Source organism: Ictalurus furcatus, chromosome 2, assembly GCF_023375685.1.
Source record: "Ictalurus furcatus strain D&B chromosome 2, Billie_1.0, whole genome shotgun sequence".
Classification (NCBI taxonomy): Eukaryota; Metazoa; Chordata; class Actinopteri; order Siluriformes; family Ictaluridae; genus Ictalurus; species Ictalurus furcatus.
Window position 1 is genome coordinate 32,406,321 of NC_071256.1, and position 23,238 is coordinate 32,429,558.

The 23,238-nt window shown below is 40.2% G+C and overlaps 1 protein-coding gene across 1 annotated transcript; it reads right to left on the minus strand.

Annotated features, from left to right (window-relative positions):
• Positions 1 to 1,678: 1,678 nt before the first annotated feature.
• LOC128601836 (myosin phosphatase Rho-interacting protein) lies at positions 1,679 to 23,081 on the minus strand. Its single transcript, XM_053615235.1, is given in 24 exon segments — positions 1,679 to 2,174; positions 2,267 to 2,340; positions 2,413 to 2,518; positions 2,606 to 2,692; positions 3,564 to 3,671; positions 4,084 to 4,243; positions 4,394 to 4,499; positions 4,887 to 5,034; positions 5,297 to 7,666; positions 9,647 to 10,106; positions 10,274 to 10,383; positions 11,028 to 11,117; positions 11,206 to 11,274; positions 11,387 to 11,443; positions 11,531 to 11,626; positions 11,719 to 11,860; positions 13,544 to 13,704; positions 13,706 to 13,917; positions 14,641 to 15,070; positions 17,405 to 17,486; positions 18,254 to 18,405; positions 18,549 to 18,614; positions 18,706 to 18,783; positions 22,281 to 23,081. Coding segments are annotated over 24 exon segments (5,550 nt in total). The 5' UTR covers positions 22,404 to 23,081; the 3' UTR covers positions 1,679 to 2,111.
• Positions 23,082 to 23,238: the final 157 nt, after the last annotated feature.

The window sequence follows — 23,238 nt, forward strand, 5'->3', positions numbered from 1 at the left end:
GTCTCTATCTCTCTAATGCGACTTGGGTACTAGTGGCATTACTAGAGATATGTTCAGACAGTATTCTAGGAAGTTCCATTAAATATTTAAATGATTATCCTTTATCCCCACAGGAACAAAAGACAAAGCAGAGAAGATTAATTGTAGCCACAATGGCCCTGAGGGAACAAATAAGGGAAGAGGGATGGGAGTTTCACCCACTGAGGTACTGAAGGAGTCAGGTCATAGGCGGCAAGAAACTGTCCCAGAAACATGAGCAAGGCACCAGGGCAGGTTACATTAAATACACACCACGTATACTGTCTGCATTACAATAAACTTGATTTCAGATTTAACCAAACAAACAACACAATCAATTTGGGTTTACAATGACTGAGCAGGGCACACGGTGGCTTAGAGGTGAACACGTTCGCCTCACACCATCAGGGTTGGGAGTTCGATATCTGCCACTGCCCTGTGTGTGCGCGCGGAGCTTCTATGTTCTCCCCGTGCTGTGGGGGTTTCCTCCAGGTACTCCGGTTTCCTCCCCCAGGCAAAAGACATGCATGGTAGGCTGACTGGCATGCCCACAGTGTCCATATGAATGGGTTTGTGTATGTGATTGTGCCCTGTGGTGGATTGGCACCCTGGCTAGGATTTACACCACCTTGTGCCTGAGGCTCCCTGGGATAGGCTCCAGATCATACAGAGTTATTTATGACTAGGAAATGGTTATTTGCAAAGTTGTGCTAAACTTGTGAAATCTCAGAACATCTTATGGCCATTTGCAAGTTTTTTATTATTATTATTTTTTATTAATATCTTCCAATATTAATTGCACTAAAATGAGTGAAGGTTTAAAAGCTTATTTGCATACTGCAGGTTTTTTTTTTTATTAATATCTTCCAATATTAATTGCACTAAAATGAGTGAAAGTTTAAACCCTTATTTGCATACTGCAGTTGTTTTTTTTTAATTAATATCAGTGTTAAAAGTTAAAATACCAGTGTTTCGTTACTGTGTAAAGAAACTTTCATCATCAGAACGTCTATTCTGTCTAATACATGTCGGTAGGTAAAAAGACAAATTTTTCACAGCCTTCTTTGCTCATATTTACCAAGGGTGCCAATATTAGTGGAGGGCACAGTAGTTTAAAGTGGGACACTTAACATTGCATACCAGTGCAACTACAAGTTGGTAGTTACAAATGAAATGCAACAATGTTGTAAATCTACTTATTTGTAAATGAGCATCATGAACATTTACTAAATAAGAAATATTTCACTGACACGGTCCATGTTTTTGGCACTTGCCCCACAACTTGCAACCTGATTGGTCAGGAGGTTGGGGGGGGGGGGGGGAACCACAACATTTTTAAAAAGTGGCCATGTTCCACCAGCAATGCAACTGTTTCCCACAGGATTGCATGTAATACCTGTACTGAGAGAGAGAGAGAGATTTATTTTTTTATTAAAATTAAATAAATAAAACCCCACACACCCACACCCACACACCCACACCCCCACCCACACACACACACACACACACACACACCCCCCACCCCTAGTGTGAAAACAGCCTGAGACTTCATTTATAGGGAAGTACTGAATGAATAAGTATTCTGTTCTTGTCTGACTACAGAGAAATGTGTCAAAACACATATGCGTGTGTGTGTGTGGGGGGGGGGGATAACTGAATATATGCTACAGATGTGGTTGAAAAAAAACACCTTTGACTTTGTATTTGGAAAGAGGCAGTGAATGAGAAAGATCAAAGAACTACACAGCTTTCTGAAGAGAGGTGTACAAATGACTTACAACACATTTAGCATTTAAAAAAAAAATTTTACTTTTGATTTTATTTAGAAAAAAACAATCAAGTCAAGCAGTAGTTACATTTTAAATGAACTAAAAGTGCTATAAAAATAAATTATAGCAAATATGTGACAACATATTTAACATACCAGGGACAGAAGGGACAGACCAAAGAAAGATCTCCGCATCATAATATACAAAATCACAAATAAAAAAAATTAACCCCATTACCTTTATGTATAAATATTAAATTAAGCCCATATACAAGACACAAAAATTGTGAAAAAAGTGCACACATACAGAGACACAGAGATCTTTCTATTTGCCGCCCGATTCAAAAAGGTTCATTCTCTCCTGGAAAGAGAGACGCTCCCTCAGACTCTGAGAAGACAAACAGAGTAAAAATCATTTTATTCTCCTGTTACGAACATATTTCTTACATTTTCTGCTCAAATACTGTTCAGGCTTCTAACCTTGGATCTGCTTGGTTGTTTTGGTTTAGTACGGTTCTTCAGAAAGTCAGGATTACTTCTTGACTTCATCACATCTAAAACACACAAGTAATGTTTGCGTGTTTCATTGGAGGGGCGCGCACAAGTTTACGAGTGCGTTTACTCACCAGAACTTTGGCTCTGTCGCCCGTAAGTCTCAACACTGCGCTTAACACCGGCAGATTGACATCTGACGCCCGAAACACTCGACTCGTTCATCAGCTTCTTGCAATGCTGAAAAACACATGCTAATAAGAATCCTAGACATTTTATCAGCGCAGCTGAGTTCAGGAGGTCAAAATGAAGAACAATCAATATTACTCTGTTTGCAGCCTGCAGCTCCTCCTGTAGAGATCTGATCTCTTGCTTCAGACACTGAATTTCTGACTCCTTCACTCGTAATGCCACCTAAACACACATGTGCAGTTTGTTCATTTTTCATTTGCAACCTTATGTCTAATCTATGAACTCGGATCAGGGACTAGGCAAAATAATAGTCCAATTCAAAAACTCAAACTCTGTATTAATCACCAAAATCATGGTCGCCATTGCCATGAATTTCAGAATGGTTACAAAATCATATGCTATATTTTTAAATATAGCCCCGACCCCATGTCCTGAACTGTCTGTATATACTTGGACTTAGTAGACTAAGCAAAAATACTGTTGCTACCCCAAAGTTGATTTTCCGAGAACAGCTCAACCCCAAGTGCTTTATTCCACTTGGACAGGTGCAGTTTCCCAATGCTTTTGTTTATTATTTTATTTAAAAATTGTCATACTTTTCATTTCTTTAAAAGTTTCACTTAAAGTTGTAGAATGTCATACAAACAACTTATCACTTACGTTGTACATTATCTCTAACAGGTATAAGCAGTCATTCCCTCAACAGCCTCTCATTTGACGTTAATAAGACAAGACAAGACAAAACAAAAGCGTAGCTTGTCAGGTCAAGAAACTGCAAAATGCAAATCCCTCTAATGCAAAGCTCTAGTGTTACAAAGTGCTGAAACTGGAGACTCCTTCCAAAAATGCTAAATAAATACACAAACATCTCCTCATAGAAAGACTCCTGTGTGATTTGTTGCTATAGAAAATAGACAACATTAGAACAAGCACATTAATACAAACCTGATATTCTTTATAGCTGAACTGTCCAAGCCCACCTTCTGACCATATTTGAGTATCCAACAGTGCTGTGGTATAATTACCATGGAAACTTATAAACTATTCTTCACCGTATAGCAAGTGTGTGTAGTAAATGACTGAATGATTTTACCTCCAGCTGAATCACATCTTTGCCCTGAGATGGCTCGGTTTGTTCTACTCCGCCAGTCACACAAGAGTGCATTAGGGAGAGTTCCGCCACCATGCGCTTATTTAGCTCCTAGGGGACACACACACACACACGCACGCACGCACGCACGCACGCACCCCTTTACTAGACATGGTGGTGGTTCCAATTGCTTCAGAGAACCAGCAAACCTTTTTAAAAGGCCCAAACTATGACATAACCAGACATACAAGTTTACTAATCTACAACATATAAATAATGTTGATATTCCTTACTATAGTATAACTACGGATTTTCCAGGTTGTAATTTTGCCTTTGAGAACATATTTTACCATCCAAATTCCTTCAGAATTAAATACACTGCACAAGATATTGTCTTGTAACCTGTTATTGGTCACAGACTCTGGTACCTTGCCTTGAAAAGGACTAAAGAAGACAAGCAGCTGTCTAGCATGAACTGTGGATGTGTAGATGTAAATGTGTTGTCTGATGATGAAGAATTTACTTGATTGCGTGTGTGGAGTTCCTGGTTGTCTCTCTCGACAGAGCTCAGGGCTTGTCTCTCTGCCTCTAGGGCTCGATTCAGGTGTGCATTCTCCAGGCATTTCTGAGAGTACTGCTCAGAGAGCACCTCCAGTTCCCTGTGTAGTGAATCCAGCTCGTCTCTGAACAACACACAAACACAAAAGACTCCAGAGTTTCCAAACATTTCATGACAAATATTCCTTGATAAATATTCCTTTGAGCATTCAATAATACTTTAAACTCAAATCATTTGCCAAACAAAAGGAATGTAAATGCGCACACACACTTACTTAAAATGGGCACGCAGCTTGTTGAGGTCTGTGCTGGCTCCATTCTGCTGAGCTTTTTGACTTTTCTCCATCTCCTCCTTATGAGCTTTGCGCATGGCCTCAATGGCTACAATGCACACAATAAATCAATATCCACATAATGCACAGATATGAATGTATCACCCTTAAAGGGGGCACTAGAAGACTATGTCCGCAGCATAGCGATCAAATTAACGATCAAAACAATGGAATTATTAACCAGTAAAGCAGTTAAGGGCAGAGATAAAGTAAAAAAAGGGAGAAGAATGAACATTGTCTAACAGTGTGCTGTGCACAAGTACCCTCATCAAAGCGCATTGACCAACCCCGGTAAGCAAACGGTGCTTTCTGGGTGGACACACTAACAAGTCTAAGGTATTAACACTGACAAACACGGTCTTGAACATCAACACTGAGCCCGAGTTTGTTCCCATCTACCAACTCAGCAATGAGCATTTTGAAATTGGATTCATACCTGCAATTGTGGCATTGGTTTCTTCCTGGAGTACTCGTTCTTTCTCTTCCAGCAGCTGTTCCACCTCTATCTGGTGTTGCCGCTGCATCTCCTCAATCACCCTCTGATGACTCTGCTCCATGCTGCTGAAGCCAAGTTCACAGGTAACCTAACACACAAGCAGGGATACATACACAAATACACACAATAATGCAACTCAGAACAAATCCCACAGACTGTTTCTGGACTGCAAAGCAATTGTTCTACATTTTAATTGGATTATTCACAAGGTTGCTTAATGTATCAATATTATCACCCATTTAGGTGAGTTTAACACATTGAAAATCACACTGAGCCAAGATGCAGCATTAGAGAAACTAATCCAATCTCCATGTCAGAAAAATGTAGTGAGTACCTCTACAAATGAGTACCTTAAGTGTCTCCAGTTCCTTTTCATAGGCCTGTCTCAAGGTGTTTGCATCTCCCCTGCGAATCTCATCTTCCAAGCATCTAATCTGTAGCTCCAGCTCACTGATTCTTTCCTTCATAGAGGTCACAGAAAGTTTGCAATCTCCATTACTGGATTCATTGGGGGTCACAGTCTGTGACTGGCTCTGAGTTAAGTATCCATGGAGACGTGTCATCTCTTCTTCATGGATTTGCTGAAGCTCCTGGAGATTTTTCTCAAATGTCTCCTCCAGTTGCTGCACTTCTTGTCCCTTTATCTGGGCATCTGTCTCAGCTGAGACGCGCGCCAGCTCGGCCACCTCTATGACCACACGATCCTCACGCAGCTTTTCCTCATGGCGCTCAGCCTGTTCTTGCAACAGGCCCTCCAGTCTGTGGCACTGGCACACAGCCTGCTCCCGCTGATCTTGCAAGAGACGCACTTGCCGCTGCAGAGTCACGTGTAGTCGGCTTGTCATGTATGCCAAAATGGCCTGGAAGAACACAGTCCGCAGGAGTACTGGAGAAAGATCAGACAGTGCACCTGCATCTTCATCCAAAGGATGCAGCTGCTTGGAGAGGGCTTGAAGGGAACGGGCCTGTGCCTGCAGCTCTACCACTAGACTGTCTTTGTCCATTTCTCCTGGGCAGTATCCCACCTTTTCACCTTGCATCTGTTCCTTACATGGCACCAGTTCAGGTAGGCTGAAATCAGATAGCCAGAGTCCTGTGTTAGAACTGGTTTCTTCTTTGGTATCAAGTGGTGTAACATCAGACCCAAGATAAAATGGGGGATTAAAGGCCTGTGGCCCATGCGCTTCATCTGGGTTGTGTAGGTGGTATGTGTATATGAGGTATGCTAGTTCTGCTTTCATACACAACCTATAGACCTCACACTCATCCAGTGAGCAACCTGCCTCACCCATCTCCTGATAGTAAGAAAACAACTGTAAGTAGTTCCTTGTGACTGGTCCTTCATGCCTCCCATCATAAGCTTCTCTAAGGGCCTTTGTCTGGGATTGCAATTCTGAAAACCCCTCCAAGAGGTGTTTGCTGGGATGCTCTAGTGCAGAAGCCATCCTCTGGATGACCAATGCTTCTAGGGACAGCATCCTGCTAGTCATCCCTTGAGATAAGTGCTTCTCTGGACTAGTACATTCTTCTTGCAAGGCTTCCTGGAGATCAAAGTTAAGCATCTTATTAGTAGCAATCTTTTCCAGTAGGATCCCACAATGTTTTCCATCTGGGTTGTCACCTCTACTACCTGGCCCCAGTGACTCACTGGGTATCTGCACATTCCAATGATCATCCACTTTACAAGCAATAACCTCATCACCAAGTTTTTGCTGCTGTTGTTGGAGATGCACAGTGATCTCCTGAAGCCTCTCCTCTGTGTCACACAACTTGCTCTCCAATGCCTGTATCACAGAGATTACTTGTTCTGATTCATCTCCCTGTGCAGCTGGTGGTTTCTCCAAATAACCATACCCAAAATTCTTGCCCTTCTCCCGAGTGCTTGGGCTCTTCTCTTTCAGCCATGTGTGTTCGGTCTTTTCCAGAGTCGTACCCGAGCAACCCATTTTGAGAAACACTTCTTGCAGCTCCCGCTCCTTCCTATTAAGCTTTTCTTCTTGCTGCTCCAACTGGATTCTAAAGCGCTCTTCACATACCCTCTCACAGTTTTGCAATGTTCCACGCACAAACTCCAACTCCTCACATACTTGCTCGTATTTATGCTCCATATCATAGTACAGCGTCTCCTCATTCTGAAGCCGTGCCTGCAACCTACTCAACTCGCCGTCCGATTCATCTAGCTGGTTCTGCAGTTCTTGGCACTTTCTCTCCAACTGCTCCACTATGCCCCTTGTTGGCATCTTTTGCAGCATCACTTCTGTTTGCATAAGCCGCTCCTCCAGTTCCTTCCCCCGCTTCTCTGCATGCTCAAGACTATCGAAGAGACTTCTCCTCTCCCTTTCCTGACTCTCCTCCAGGAGGCGCAAGTGTCTCTGTAGGCGAACATCTTTCAGAGCCTGCGCCTCCTCTGTAGCCTTCAGACGTCCTGAAACTTCTTCCAAACAACTTTGCAATTCCTCCAGCTCATTCTCTCTTTCCCTCAGGGTGGCTTCAGTTTTCCGCAGTTTTGACTCTGTTTCATGTAGGCGATCCAGACTGTCACTCAACTCAGTCTGGAGGCGGGCCTCAGAGTGTTTATACTCCTTCCCTTCTCTCTCACTTCTCTCATACATAGCCTTCAGTTCCCTGTGGAGTGTTTGAAGCTCCAGCTCCCACTGCCACTCTGTTTGCACTGACAATGAGGAAAATGTGACTGGTAATGGTGAGGAGTAAAGATCAGTCTGAAACAGACCAATATTCATAGTTTATTAAGCAGCAACAGAGTCAGAAAGTATTAGCATACATATAAAGTAGCTATGAATAGAGATGTGTGTGATACTTGAATTAATAGGCAATAGAATATTTTATATGCATTGGGATGCATCATAATATTTAGGTTTGGTAATGCAGAAATTAGATTTTTATTTAACATCTAAATTAAACATATTTACATTCTTGTTAAATCATTTAGAATTATAAATCGAAAAAAAAAAAAAGCCGAATACATCTGATTTGTCCTTTGGTTTGAACTCTTAAATGTTCAGTGTAAAACAGAGTTTCTAGGTCCAGGTAGAACCCCTTTAGAAAGGTGGAGACATTGACCAGCAAAAGAACAATTTTTTAATGAGTTTAGGGACAAAAATAGAACTACAGTGCTGCATATCTGTGAGTGGCAAAAGTATATGAACCTTTGCTTTCAGTATCTGGTGTGACCTCCTTGTGGAGCAATAACTGCAACTAAACATTTCCGGTAACTGTTGCTCAGTCCTGCACATTGGCTTGGAGGAATTTTAGTCCATTCCTCAGTACAGAACAGCTTCAACTCTGGGATGTTGGTGGGTTTCCTCACATGAACTGCTTGCTTCAGGTCCTTCCATTTCTATGGTATTAAGGTCAGGACTTTGACTTGGCCATTCCAAAACATTAACTTTATTTTTCTTTAACCACTCTTTGGTAGAACGACTTGTGTGCTTAGGGTCATTGTCTTGCTGCATGACCCATTTTCTCTTGAGACTTCATGGACAGATGTCCTGACATTTTCCTTTAGAAATCGCCCGTATAATTCAGAATTCATTGTTCCGTCAATGATGGCAAGCCGTCCTGGCCCAGATGCTGCAAAACAGGCCCAAACCATGAAACTACCACAACCATGTTTCACAGATGGGATAAGGTTCTTATGCTGGAATGCAGTGTTTTCCTTTCTCCAAACACAACGCTTCTCATTTAAACCAAAAGTTCTATTTTGGTTTCATCCACCCACAAAACAAATTTCCAATAGCTTTCTGGCATGTCCATGTGATCTTTAGCAAACTGCAGAGGGGCAGAAACATTCTTTTTGGAAAGCAGTGGCTTTCTCCTTGCAACCCTGCCATGCACACCATTGTTGTTGTTGTTCACCATCACACTTGGAGTGATCTTTGTTGGTCAAACACTTCAGGGGAGGGTAATAATGGTCTTGAATTTCCTCCGTTTTTACAAAAATTTGTCTGACTGTGGATTGGTGGAGTCCAAACACTTTGGAGATGGTTCTGTAACCTTTTCCAGGCTGATGAGAGTCAACAACTCTTTTTCTGAGGTCCTCAGAAATCTCCTTTGTTTGTGGCAGGATACACTTCCACAAACATGCGTTGTGAAGATCAAACTCTGATAGATCCCTGTTCTTTAAATAAAACAGGGTGCTCAGTTACACCTGATTATCATCCCAATGATTTAAAACACCTGACTCTAATTTCACCTTCAATCTAACTGCTAATCCTAGAGGTTCACATACTTTTACCATTCACAGGTATGTAATATTGGATCATTTTCCTTAACAAATTAATGACAAAGTATAATATTTTTGTCTCACTTGTTTAATTGGGTTCTCTTTGTCTACTTTACGGACTTGCGTGAAAATCTGATGATGTTTTAAGTCACATCTATGCAGAAATATAGAAACTTCGAACAAACTTTCAGGCACTACTATAAAATCCAAATCAACTCTGTTACTATGAGACACAATAAATTCAATCAGTGTCATAAAAATGTAAATAAAATGTTCCAGATAGTAAGTATCCTTAGGCACAACTGACGTGGTGCTGGCATACAAAGTGTCCTATGTATGGAGACTTTCGGGACACCCTGTGTGGATTTGTTTGTTCAATTCAAATAAGTAACAATTTAGATCTCAAGAGAGAAAATATTCTAGCTAGAAAGCGGTCACGAACTCAGAATGCAGATACCTCTTTCTTTCCTTCCATCGGTGCATTAGAAATGTCATTAAAGAGATCCACAGTGTCAACCTCTGCACTTTTCTGGTCACTTGGTTTACTGGTGACAATACTGGATCTCACCATGAGCGGTGAGGAGTCCATGGGCATCGTAATGTGTGGAGCCTGGCCCATCTCAGCATGCACCACCGTGATGGAGCTTGCGAGAGGTTCTTCAGGAGACGGCGCAGGTGCAGGGGGTATGGAGTCACAACAGTCAAACTCTGATTCTATTCCCGACTGCCTGCTGAGTGTCTCCCTTTTCTTCCGCATGTGACTAAACTCAGCCCAGTCAAAAGTTTTGTAACGCCCCTCTCTTCGACGTTCACCGACACTGCTCCTCTTCTCCTCCTCCTCTGATCGTGAGGAGTTTGAAGCAGAGGGGAATTTACACTCAGAATCCATACCCACTGGCACCTTTTGAGGAAGAGAGCTGAAAAAGAATGAAAAAAAAGATCACGGTTATCATTTCATAACTTTGTATGCGTTGCATGATGAAAAGGAATTAGGCAAAAATAAAGAGCATCAGCTAGGAGTTAATTATGAAAGCTAAAATATTGCCTTCTTATCTTCCTGCTTCTAATCAACTGAGATTTTTACCATGTGACATCAGGGGCAACAGATGTCTGAATATTCTTCATGACTGCCTGAATCCAGTTCCGGCGAATCCCAGATGTCATTGCACAGAGTGTAAAAACTCCATCTTTAGTCTGAAAGAAGTTCATAGACATGATACAACCAAATAGTAGTGCTTTTGGTGTCTTTTTGAGGGATAATGTACTAGCAATTAATAACGCCAATGTTAAAATGGGGAGATTGTAATGTGTAAAGGTTGGCAGGTCTGCTTTTCGTCCTATGGAGGCTGTTCTGGTAGGGCTCAATTATGTCTCCGATTTATCTTTTCTGTTTAATACTAAACATCAATGATATGTTATTACTTGCCAAAAAAAACAAAAAACCCCACACCGTTAAGTTCTTCCCGGTTGAGTCCGTTGTCATTATACAGTACGAGAGCGGCTTCTAGAGGCATAATCCCCCCCCCCCCCCCCCCAAGTGTTTTTTATTCATTTTGGATGTCTATTTTTATTTGCTATTTAGGGTGTTACTTTTTGAGTGTACATATTTTATTTACTGTAATATTTATTAATAGTTTATATTCATGGTATAGTCAGTACTGTTTATGTTTGTAATTAAGTTAATCAATATTTTACTTTGTTAAGTTTTCATTCAGTAACAGTTTTAAAAACTATCGGTTGATTGGTCGGTTATCGTCATCAGGTACTGCCCAATTTAGTTATCAGTATCGGTCAAATCCACTATCGGTCGATCTCTACTGTGTAGGAGGAGTACTTGCATGAATTTGAAAGCCATAGTTCCTCTGCACAGGAAAGTCTGTGATGTCATAACAAGTGGACAGGTTGATCTCACCATCCAGATCTGCAGCCTGCAACAAATAAAGTGTGATCTCTAAGCACTAGTGGACACCAGGTAATCTGTAAAAGCCAAAATATTGCATCATATGCAAAAAATACCTCTTCAGCAACTGAATCCCTGTAGAATCTTAAACTCTGGTTAGTAAGAACAAACCAATGCTTCCTCCACTGGAATATGAGGAAGAAAAAACAAAAACACATCACATCACACCATTTTAACTGTGAGAGACATTTCCCCCCCCCCCCCCCCCCCCCCGATATCGTCATACATTCCGTTTACCTTTCCATCTTCTCCCAATCTCGTCATCCATCCCTTCTTAAAATTTAACAGGTCAGGCTGAGAGAAAGATAGACAATCACCACATGGATAACACTTGCTTGTTTAAGTTCATCATCAGTGCAGTGCTGTGTTGGCTGTACCCACCGTAGGAGTGTGTTCAGCCAGATTGCGCTCCAGCGATTTGGAGCGTCGACAGGTGGAGGCAGAGACACCAGATGCACCGTGACCACGAGCAAACGCCTGCAGAAACCAGTTCAGAATGAACCTTCTCTGAAGCTAAATCACAACCTGACCAGCATCTCAAACAAGATGTAAACGTGCATGCGAGATACCCGTGTTGCGCGGTGGTTTGCGCTCTCGTCTTGATCATATTCTGCAGCAGAGCAGGTAGATATTGATGAAGAGGAACACGGCTCACTGGCAGGTATATGCATCCCATTTTCCTGCTCGAACTGACTAATCGCCTGTGATCGCCTGAAAGAGACAACAAAATGGTTTTCTATCATATATAAATCAACAACAGGGGTGTGCTCTGAAGAAGAAGCAAGTCCTCTATAAAGGGTCGGCACATTTAAGAATTTTATATAGGAAGAGTTAGAGAGCGTGACATGGAGCAAGTTAACATGTACCGCATTGTTGTTGGTTGCTTAATTGCGATTGTTGATTAGTTTTCTATAACATCACAGCTCGGATGATACTCCCATAATATGTTATTGCGTCGGTTTTTAACCTGGGGTCGCAAAGTGATAGAAGGGGTCTTCTAGACAGATAAGCCACGGGCGGATATTTGGATATCCATGCACGCCGAAGACCGACAACTGAGTGACGTGGCATGCATTGGAAAAAAAAACTCTCCCATTCGCATTGACATGTCTGCGAGGGTGGTTTTTCAGCATCGGTATACAAGAAGAGCAAGTGTAGAGCCAGACTCATTGGTGAAGATAGTTTGAGTCAATTCCACAGCCCTAATCAGTCACAACTGTCCCGCCTCGCATCCTGCATCAAAGCCCGACCTTCCCACTGAGTGATTTACGCATGGGAGTGGGGTTAGGGTCGCAAAACATTCTTAAAAAGTGAGTCACACTTACGAAAAGGTTAACAACCGCTGGTCTATAGTAACAACATACAAGGACTTACAAGTTCAGTAACAAAGTGAACTCGCCACAAACAGATCTACAAAAAAAGTTTGTAATTGTTGATATGGTGACGGGTCATTTATTTAGTATCTCTGGAAGGCATTTCCAGTGCCTCGTAAAAGTCAAAAGGAAAGCTGCACATTGGGGTTTCCACCATGGGATAGCCTTCTGATGGATTCGTGATTTTTTCAATAGCATGACAAGTTGCAAGGGTTTCTTTTTTGTGGACATTCTGCAACACTTATCAAAACTATAAATGAATTAAAAGCACAACATTTCACATAACACGGGCAAATTGCTGTGGTGTTTTAGCAAAACGGTTTGGGAACAGAAACTCCACTTCGCATCACACTGTGTTGGGTTTTATTCCTTGTGAAATTAAGCAGATGCAAGGAGATACCTGGTTTACAGCCAGACACAATCAATGAAGCATTTTAACAACAAGAGTTATGCAAACTGGAAAACTGTGGCAAAAGACAAACGCTTAAATAAATACACCTTAAATTCTCATGAAAGCAGACATACTTGTGTTACAGAGCAAGTCTATTCACAGTGACAATCATTTCACCCTTGCTGCTGTTCGATCACGTGATTCCCATTTTACTAACATCTCTCAAACTGCATACCAAACCAAGAAAGAAACAGCCAAAATAAATCATATGCCAACCATATTAAAGTATTAACGCAGGATTTAGTGATCGAAAAAATGTATGCAAAATCACAGAAAACTCAGCAGGACCTTGCAATTTTTCAAAATTACAGCAGATTTTCCATAGATTTGGGCCAAGACGAGTCATGTGATTCAGCCAAAGCCCTCTTCGATTTACGTGCATCGAACACGAGTACATCTAAAAGGTCCCATTTACCAACAAAAAAAAACTCTAAAATCATGTTCAGACTGGTAAAATTCTACACATTGATAAATAAAGATCATTATTAATAAGGCATTGCTTAAAAGGATTCTAGATGGCATTTTTGATGCAGGTGCCATCATTAAACAAGTGGCGGCTACTTCTCTTACCTGCGCTGCTTTCCGAACAGACGGTACACCTCTTCTCTTCCAGGGCTGTGGGTTCTGTGCGTTTCACCTCTTTCACACCTGAGCAAATGGGATCCTGATGCATGTACCTGCTGCTGTCCCTTCTCTTCCATTAGACTAATTATCTGTCCCTCCCAATCACCTGATCACACATTCAAATCCACTGTTTGCAGGTCTCAGAGAACCGAGCCTGGGTAACAGAAGTTGGGTAGTGGAGCTCACGGTATAAAGTAGTGGATGGGTGAGACGTTCACACCTGTAGTCCTGGTCAGGGCCTGTCTGTGTGTCCTCAGCATCAGATCTAGTTTTCTCCAAAGAAGAATAGCCACTCTCTATGCCCTCACGGCTCTTAGATGCTGAGAGAGTGAAAGAGGCAAAAGGGAAATTAGTTCAGGCATTTCAGCGCAAGTGCACATTTTCCTGGCAAATCAGCAGGAAGGGCTGCCCGAACATCCTGCAACACGAAGACAAATAGCTAGCGACGACATACTTACAGTGGTCATCAGCATCTCTACAACAGTAAATTATCTGGATTGAACAGACAATGTGCTGTAAATGGATACAAATATATTTCAGACTGCAGGTGTTTTTTGAGGGCAACAATAACACTGCAGGAGACTTGTAACTTTCACGAAGGTAAGAGTGAGCAGTCAAATATGAAATTCAAATAAAGACAAACATAATATGAACACGTGGCAGACCTTAGTAAGTGTTGGGTTTCGATTAGGATACTAGTTTGATTACGTTTTCAGAAACTAGGACCAAATAATTCGTAAGAAAATGTTGCAGACAAATAAAAAGTAAAATAAAATAAAATAAAAAATTTTTTAAAAAAAACACACTCCCATGCACATGTTTCTAGGGGTATGGTATTTGGCTTCAATTCTGTTGTAGGCCACGCCCACTTCAGGTATAAATCTGAATACATATACAAATATTTGCGCTCTAAACAGATACAGATAAAGACATACATAGTGGCATTGCATTACACCACTAACATCCACTAAAGCACATGATAAAGAGACAAAAGAAACCCACATGGCCAGAACACTTCATCGCATTCATGTTTTTGCTCTTACCGTTTGTGCTGAAGTGAGCAGGAAGCTGACCAAGCGTTGAGAAGATGTAGGAGCTCATTGAGGAGCTATTGGGAGCGTTGGCATGGCTTGTTCTGTTGCTGGAGTGGACTCCTCCTTTCCCATTGAGCTCCTCGTGTTTCTCTTGAAGCCCCACCCTTGGAGAAGAAGGGAGTGGACAACCAACCTCCACACACCCTATATCACTGCCACTTGTGTCTATACTGTCACGTCGACGAACATTAATGCCTTCAGCACCAATTCTGGTGTTTAGATCTTCAATATTAACCCTAGTGGTTCTACAGTTTTCAGGGCTTCTTTTCTTGGTGGTGCTTCTGCTACCACTGCTGCAGCTGGTGTTCAGGATATAGTCGCTATTACTGCCGTTGGACACCTGGTTTCTTTCAGGTACTGCCTGCTTCTTTAGGTTATGCTGAGGAAGGTATAGAGAGAGAACAAGAAAGAGAAGTTGTAGCTAGACCACAAAGCCACCCCAAGTTCCTTCAACATAGGTTTCTCCGAAAACCTGGTGAGATCATTAAAATTAATTACACTAATGTTCTTCTAACCCGCACTTCACTATACACGCAAACTACTGCACATAAATAATTGTACATCAGCCAGACAAACTGCAGCCCTAAACAGTAACCCCCCCTTCCTTTCTTTCACTCTCTCTCTCTCACAAACAACATGTCTGCTGTCAGCAAGCAGAGGCAGAAAACTGAGAAAGAGAAGTAAATCAAGTAGACAGAGATATGTGCGCAGCAGTTAGAGGCGTAATTAAACTGAAGTAGTGGGGCTTGTAGGTGAATATTTAAAGGGACAGCAGGTTCAAACTAAATTATATTTTCTAATTAAACAGTTTTTTAAAATTATTATTACATTTATTTTCTCAAGTGTCCACCAATGATGTTTAAAAAACGTTTACAAAACCTAATAGTGAATGGGCCATCAAGATTTTGATTTGTAAAGATGTATACTCAGCCAAAAAAAAAAAAAAAAAACACACATCCTACCTTTTATTTCAAGCAGACCTCTTACCATGTGTAAATATTTGTATTCACATAAAAAGATTCACCAACTGAGACATAAGCTGAACAGGTTTCACAGATATCTGATGAACAGAAATGGAATAATGAGTCCCTGAACAAAGGGGAGGGGGGTCGATATCAAAAGTAACAGTCAGTATCTGGTGTGATAGTGTATACCACCAGTGTTGAGTGACTTATTCAAAAAAAGTACCAAAAAAATTTGCCGTACATCCATACCATAGTTTAAGTGATAATGTTATTTATTCAAGCGAAAAAGTTATCCAATACCAACTGGACCTGTGTGAAAATGTATGTGTCCCCATAGTTACTAATTCCCCAAATATATGAAACTGCATTCATAATGGGGTTCAGATGGACTAGACACAACCTGATTACTGCAAACCCTGTTCAATCAAATCAACACTTATATAGAACTTTTTCAACAGCGTGAAGTTGATTAAAAGGTCTTACGCAGTAACACACTATGCTGAAGTTGAAAGAAATTCCAGAAATGATGAGGAGGAAGGTGATTGAAATACATCAGTCTGGGAAGGGTTACAAAGCTATTTCAAAGGTGCTGGGACTCCAAAGAACCACAGTGAGTGTCATCATCTCCAAATGGAAAAACTCAATCACAACAACGACTCATCCAGGAAGTCACAAGAGCACCAATGACAACATCAAAGGAACTACACACCTCTCTTGCATCAATAAAGGTCACTGTTCATGGCTCCACTATCAGAAAGACACTGGGCAAAAATGGCATCCATGGAAGAGTGGCAAGGTGAAAACCACTGCTAACCCAGAAGAACATTAATGCTCATCTGAATTTCGCCAAAACACACCTTGATGATCCTCAAACCTTTTGGGAGAATGTTCTGTGGACTGAGGAGTTGAAAGTGGAACTGTTTGGAAGACAGGAGTCCCGTTACATCTGGTGTAAACCAAACAATGAATTCCACAAAAAGAACATCATACCTACAGTCAAGCATGGTGGTGGAAGTGCGATGTTGTGGGGATGCTCTGCTGCTTCAGGTCCTGGGCAACTTGCAATAATTGAGGGAAACATGAATTCTGCTCTCTAGCAGAAAATCCTAAAGGAGAATGTCCGGTCTTCAGTCCGTAAGATGAAACTCAAGCGCAAGTGGATTCTGCAGCAAGACAACGATCTAAAGCATTGGAGTAAATCCTAGTCCTAGAAGTAAGTGAAAGACTGATCTCCAGTTATCGGAAGCATTTGGTTGCAGTTATTGCTGCTAAAGGTGGCACAACCTATAAATAAATAAACTGTATTGTGCGTTTATTCAAATTGCCTTTGTTTTATGTTATATTTCTTTTGAGGATCTAAAACTATAAAGTACGAGATATACAGAAGAAATACTTTTTCATAGCACTGTATGTAACCATCTGTTATGTGAAATAGCTTATCCAGGGCAGCTTATCCAAGACAAAATGCAATTTTTATGATCCCTCTTTTTTCTTCTTCTTTTTTTTTTTTTTTAAAAAAAAAAAACAAAACATTATTAACATTTTGCAGATTCTGCAAGGTGTATGTAAACCTCAACTGTAATTTGTTGACCTTTTCTCCCTTTTCAACAACTTTTAAAATGCTAGAACTTTGCTTGTGGTTGAAACCTTTTCAGATAGTTTTCAAAACTACACAGGAGTAGTTTAAATGTAGAAAATGCTAGAGAATATACACCAGTCAAAAGCACATACCAGTCAAAAGCACATACCAGTGGGAGTGCTTGCTCTCTCCTTCTCTTCTTTTGGTTTGTTTTCGCAGCATTTGAGTGACCGAGCAGGATTTCTTGCCACCTATTAAAAACACTCATTTAAGATATAATAATAAGATCAGATAATATTTACTAATCCCCAGACGGAGAAATTAGGGTGTCACAGCAGCAGCAAGACCGGTGAAGAAAAAAAAGAAAGCGACAATAAGGAGAACAATATAGGGATATATAAAAAAAGTGTATATACACAAGATGTATAAATATGTATAGACATAAGCGCAAACTATATATACACACATTTATATTCCAATGCAAAATAATGAAGGCATGTGAATGAGGTCAACCACTAGTAGTTACTATTATTATTATTATTTACTTCAACACAGGATCCAATACACACTGAATCACTGCAAATCGACATATCGAACTGAAACATTCAGTAGCACTCAGTAGTACTCAAACATTGCAGGACATATGCATGTCCTGGTTTTCCGTTACTTCCAGTCATGTGACAGATTCTACATGAGGGAAGTTAAGGAGGGAACCTAGTCTCAACAACGTGTAAGGAAAAGAAAGGAAAGAGGAGATGAAACCAATTTGGCTAAATAATTGTGAGGAATATTAGTGATTATCGATAATTTTCACCATTACTGTATCATGCAGAGGAAATGATCAAAAGCAAAAGTATAATGAATGAATAAAAATACTTAAAATACTAAACATATCCACAAATCCCATGTGGTCTTAAGTGAGTAGAGCAGCCTACAGAGAGCTTTACTCGTGTAATTAACCAAAAGAAGAAAAACAAAGAAACCAAAGTGTTGTGATTAGAGAAACAGTAGTGTATACCCAGTGATGCTCTCTGCATTCTCTGTTCTTATATAATAATCTCCGTCACTGAAGCAGAGGCGAAGGCTGCTGCAGAAGTTGGTCTGGGATGAGGCATCCAGCACATCAGTGCACTGGCTCATGTTCACACTGCCCTGGGGCAGAGTACCAGGCTATCACACACACACACACACACACAGTTAGATGAACAAAAGCCAACCTCAAAATGAAAATTGTAAGACATTCTCAACTCATTCTACTATGATGGTCCATTAACAAACAAACGAAAACAAAAAAAGGTAGTGTAGCACAGTACCATCTCATCCAAAGCATAGCGCAGAAGCCCATGCTCATACAGGATGAAATACCGTCGCTGCCATTTCTGTGATGCAGAAGGTAAACACACACTTTTGGTGAAGTAAAGTATTAAAAAGATAGAAACAGCTTCCAAAAGACACCATGAAGTTTCTTACCCGGTTCTTACGGACAGGATTCAGAACGTCTATACCATTCGGTGCTAAAAGAAGCCAACCAGCTTTCACAGGTTTAATCTTCAGATAGAGATAGAGATAGAGATAGAGAGAGATAGAGAGATTCATGTACAGTCATTGGCCATCAGTTTAACCTAAACTCCCAGCTTCCTGACATGCTGGAGTATGCAAAGAAAAGAATTTCACTGTGCATATGTATAGCGATCAATAAAGACTCGTTATTATCATCATCATCATCATCAACTCTTATGCATTTTGCTGGTAAATAATCAACATAGGACCACTATTTAAGGTGGCGCATTGTTCCCACCAGAGCAGGAACACTAATGGTAGCATGTGTGCTCTTGTATAAGTGTATCAGGTGCAGCAGCATTGATGGGGGTCATTTCAGCATCACTGCTGTTCCGAGAACAGTCCATCACACAGATATCTGCGCAGTGGTGTTCCCCTTTCATTGATGGAGGGAATAGAGGCGAGCTGAAGGAGTGTGCACAGCAACAGATGGACACAGTCCATAACTGTATATCTACAATTAAGTACTAAGTGCACCTGGTTTAGGCGAGAACAAAAACACATTGCATATCCTTAGAAGAATCAAGACAACGATTAATAATGTGTAGTTAGTTAATAGCAAGACATTTTGGGTGTTGGGTGGGCTATTAAACACAAGATGTTCTATTATAACAAATCAGTCAAGTAGTGAAGGTTAAGATGTAGCGAAAAAACATTATATTCAATGAAATTTTATTTGTACAACTCTTAACAACGGACATCGCCTCAAAGCAGCTTTACAGAAACATATAAACACAGGATACAGAGTTAAAGTGTGTGAATTTATCCATATTGAGCGAGCCGGTGGCGATGAAAAACTCCCTAAGATGATATGAGGAAGAACCCTTAAAATCAACCTTATATCCATCAAAAAAAAACCTTTTTGAATGTAAACAAATATATTCTAAATAACTTGCCCACCATTTGCCTTGACATCCTCCAACCTCTTTTTTACGCTTTCATTTAAAAATAAATAAATAAATATTTTCATTTTGTCTTATGGTTATCAGGATTGTTGCAAGATCCAGCAAAGTTTTATTTACACGTTTTCATTTTGGAATTGTATTTCTTCCTGCTCATAGAGTATGAAACACCACATGGTGTGGTGTAGAAGCCAAACACGCAGACTTGGTGAGAAAGTGCAAATCTCTACGAAAAGAAACTATGATGTTTCTTACACTGTTGTATAGCAACATTTTATTTACACATTTTGGAACTGTATTTCTTCCTACATTAATTCTCCCCATAAATATAAATATATATATATATATATATATATATATATATATATATATATATATATATATATATATATATATATATATATATATAAATAAACACAGGGGATGCAAACATTTGCACACAATACATCATTAATATATACTAATAATATATAAATCACTGATAACGTTTTCTGTAAGGAGACATTTACACATCTAAGCAGTTGAGGGTTAAGGACCTTGCTCAGCATTTAACATATTTCATATTTATGGAAGGAGTCTCCAGTGTCAGCGCTTTGTAGTGGTGAGTAAAGCTACGTTCACACATACAGTGACTCGCAGCAGCAAAGCAACTGGAGACCACTGAGTTCAATGTCAGCTGGGGACTTCCGGCGACATGAGCAACAGTGACCATTGGTGACTAGAAGTGGGCGTGTCCAGTGATGCGACAAAGTTGAGAAAAGTTCAACTTTATGCAAATTTGGAGCGACTTGGCGCAGCGACTACCAATGGGAGTGAAGACAGTAGAGCACGTGATCCGCCATGCTGCCTGCGAGTCCCAATTGTTCTCGTGGACCCAGACAGTTCGACGCTTGCACTGCAGATAGACGGCCGCAATGGCAAAGAGCACACACTGCTTCTTCATCTCATAGGATATGATGCCTATATACATTGGTGAATTTTATATACAAACGCTCTCTTGTCAGAATGTTTTCATTTTAGTGGCAAGAAAACCGGTTTGTTTTCAAGTGGAATGCTAGTTGCAAGACCCACTGATAAATGTTACTATGGCAACCAGTAGTAAGAAGGCCTACTGGCGACTCGCAGTGATAAAACTGCTGTATGTGTGAACGCACCTTGCGTTTTTCCTTCATAGGACAGGCTTCAGGACATAGGATTTTGCACTTTCTAGTTGTGTTTAACTGTCTTATTAAATTCAAAAGAACGAAAGAAAAATGGCTGGTGAGAAAACTTCTGTTACTAGTTGCTATAGAGTACTTTATTTTTTGATTTAGCATTTATTTCTCTATTTCATGGCCAATGCTTTGGCAATACTGTACCACATTCATGCTAATAAAGCATTCATGTTTGAATTTGAGTAAGTGAAAACATGAACTAATTTGTTTCATGGATGTTAAACATGGACTTGTTTAAAAAGTTTTCAAATTGCAATTGTGGTCAATATTGAAGTCATATAAGAAGATTTAGTTAGAAAGATTTCATTTTATTTATGATACAGTAACCACTTCACATCATCACACAGCAGTTAGTGGTTGATTATTTTCTTATAACAGCATTCTTATAACAAAATAACTAAGAAAAATATTTCTTATTTAAAAAAAAAAAAAAAGAAAAGAAAAAAAAAAAAAAGTGTTTTGCTTAAATAATGACAGACCTGACCACTGAGTGGGGTGTAAAGTTGTTTAACACATAACGATTCAAGTACATTAGCAAGACAAGCATAGATAGATAGATGGATAGATAGACAGACAGATAGATAGAAAGGCAGAAACAGATAGACAGATAGAAAAAGAGACAGGCAGATAGAGAGACAGACAAACAGCTAGACAGATAGAAAGGCAGAAACAGATAGACATATAGATATACAGAGACAGATAGATAGACAGATAGATAGAAAGGCAGAGATAGATAGAAAAAGAGACAGGCAGATAGGCAGAAACAGAGACAGATAGATAGATAGATAGATAGATAGATAGATAGATAGATAGAAAAAGAGACAGGCAGATAGACAGAGAGATAGAAAAAGAGACAGGCAGATAGACAGAAAAAGAGACAGGCAGATAGACAGACAGAGATAGACAGGCAGCTACACAGACAGATAGACAGAGATATAGATAATGATAGCCACACAGACAGACAGACAGACAGAAAGGGAGAGACAGATAGAAAGGCAGAGACAGATAGACAGAGAGAGCTAGACAGAGACAGAGAGAAAAAGAGACAGGCAGATAGAGATAGACAGACAGCTAGACAGATAGAAAGGCAGAAACAGACAGACAGATAAATAGACGTAGAAAAATAGACAGGCAGATAGACAGATAGATAGACAAACAGCTACACAGACAGATAGACAGATACAGATAGACAGATACAGATAGACACACAGACGGATAGAAAAAGAGACAGACAGCTAGACAGACAGAGATAGATAGACACACAGACAGACAGGACACAGAGACGGACAGACAGAGATAGATAGACGGAAAGACAGACAGAGACAGACAGATAGACAGACAGATGATTAAAAACAAGCCGTGCTCTTACTGCGTGTAAATCGGGTTCACTGAGTGTGTGTGAATCCGCAGTTCTGAAGCAGTTCTGGCATTTCCTCTTGTTAAAGATGTTGGCCTGGAAGCGGCGACAGAGGTTTTCTCTCGGAGTGAACATCCTGAGAAGCTTTTTTTTTCCTTTTTTATTTTATTTTATTTTATTTTATTTATTTAACTTCAGCAAATTATATTCAAAAGTGGAATAAAAATCTTGGGCATGGTCAAAATTACCGCATGTTAAAAGCGCACTAACTTGCAGGCCTGATATTGTCACGTTGGTGAGGAGGCTGTTAAAAAAAAAAAAAAAGAAAGAAAAAAAAAGAAAGAAAGAGAAAAGTGGCAGAAATTCGAGTGAGATCCGTTTTAGGAGCTCGTTTTAAAGAACCCGAGAGGTGAAGAATTAATAATAGCCACAGGTGACACCAGCGTCACGTGACTTTCCCCAGCTATCCCATCACATGTTCCCAGCTCTGATCCTGCACTTTTTTTTATTGTTTTCCCCCTCCTAACTTGTGTATTAAAGGAAGAAATGCTGTGTGGCACTGACTGTAATGCCTGCCAATTTAAAAAAAAAAACACAAATAAAGTTTTTATATTGCAAATACATTTTATATTGCAACTGTGCACCAGGAAAACAGTCATTCCATAATCCATGTATGACAATCACAACTGGAAATAAGACAAATATCATGCATACAGTATGAGCACGGAAAATTTGACGAATGACTAAAGTCTATTGCTAATTAACCTTCTCAGGCATGCAATTTTCCCCCTTTTGTGACCTGTCAATATTCTACGGAGCCCCCTAGTGTCAGGTAAGAAGAAAAATACAGCCTTGTGTAAACCGTGCCCTCAGATTTGTAATCCATGGCTGACTGAAGTGCATGACCTGGGCAACTCTATAAGATTTTTATATGGCACGATAAGTTTATATGTGTAATAAAAAGGTATAT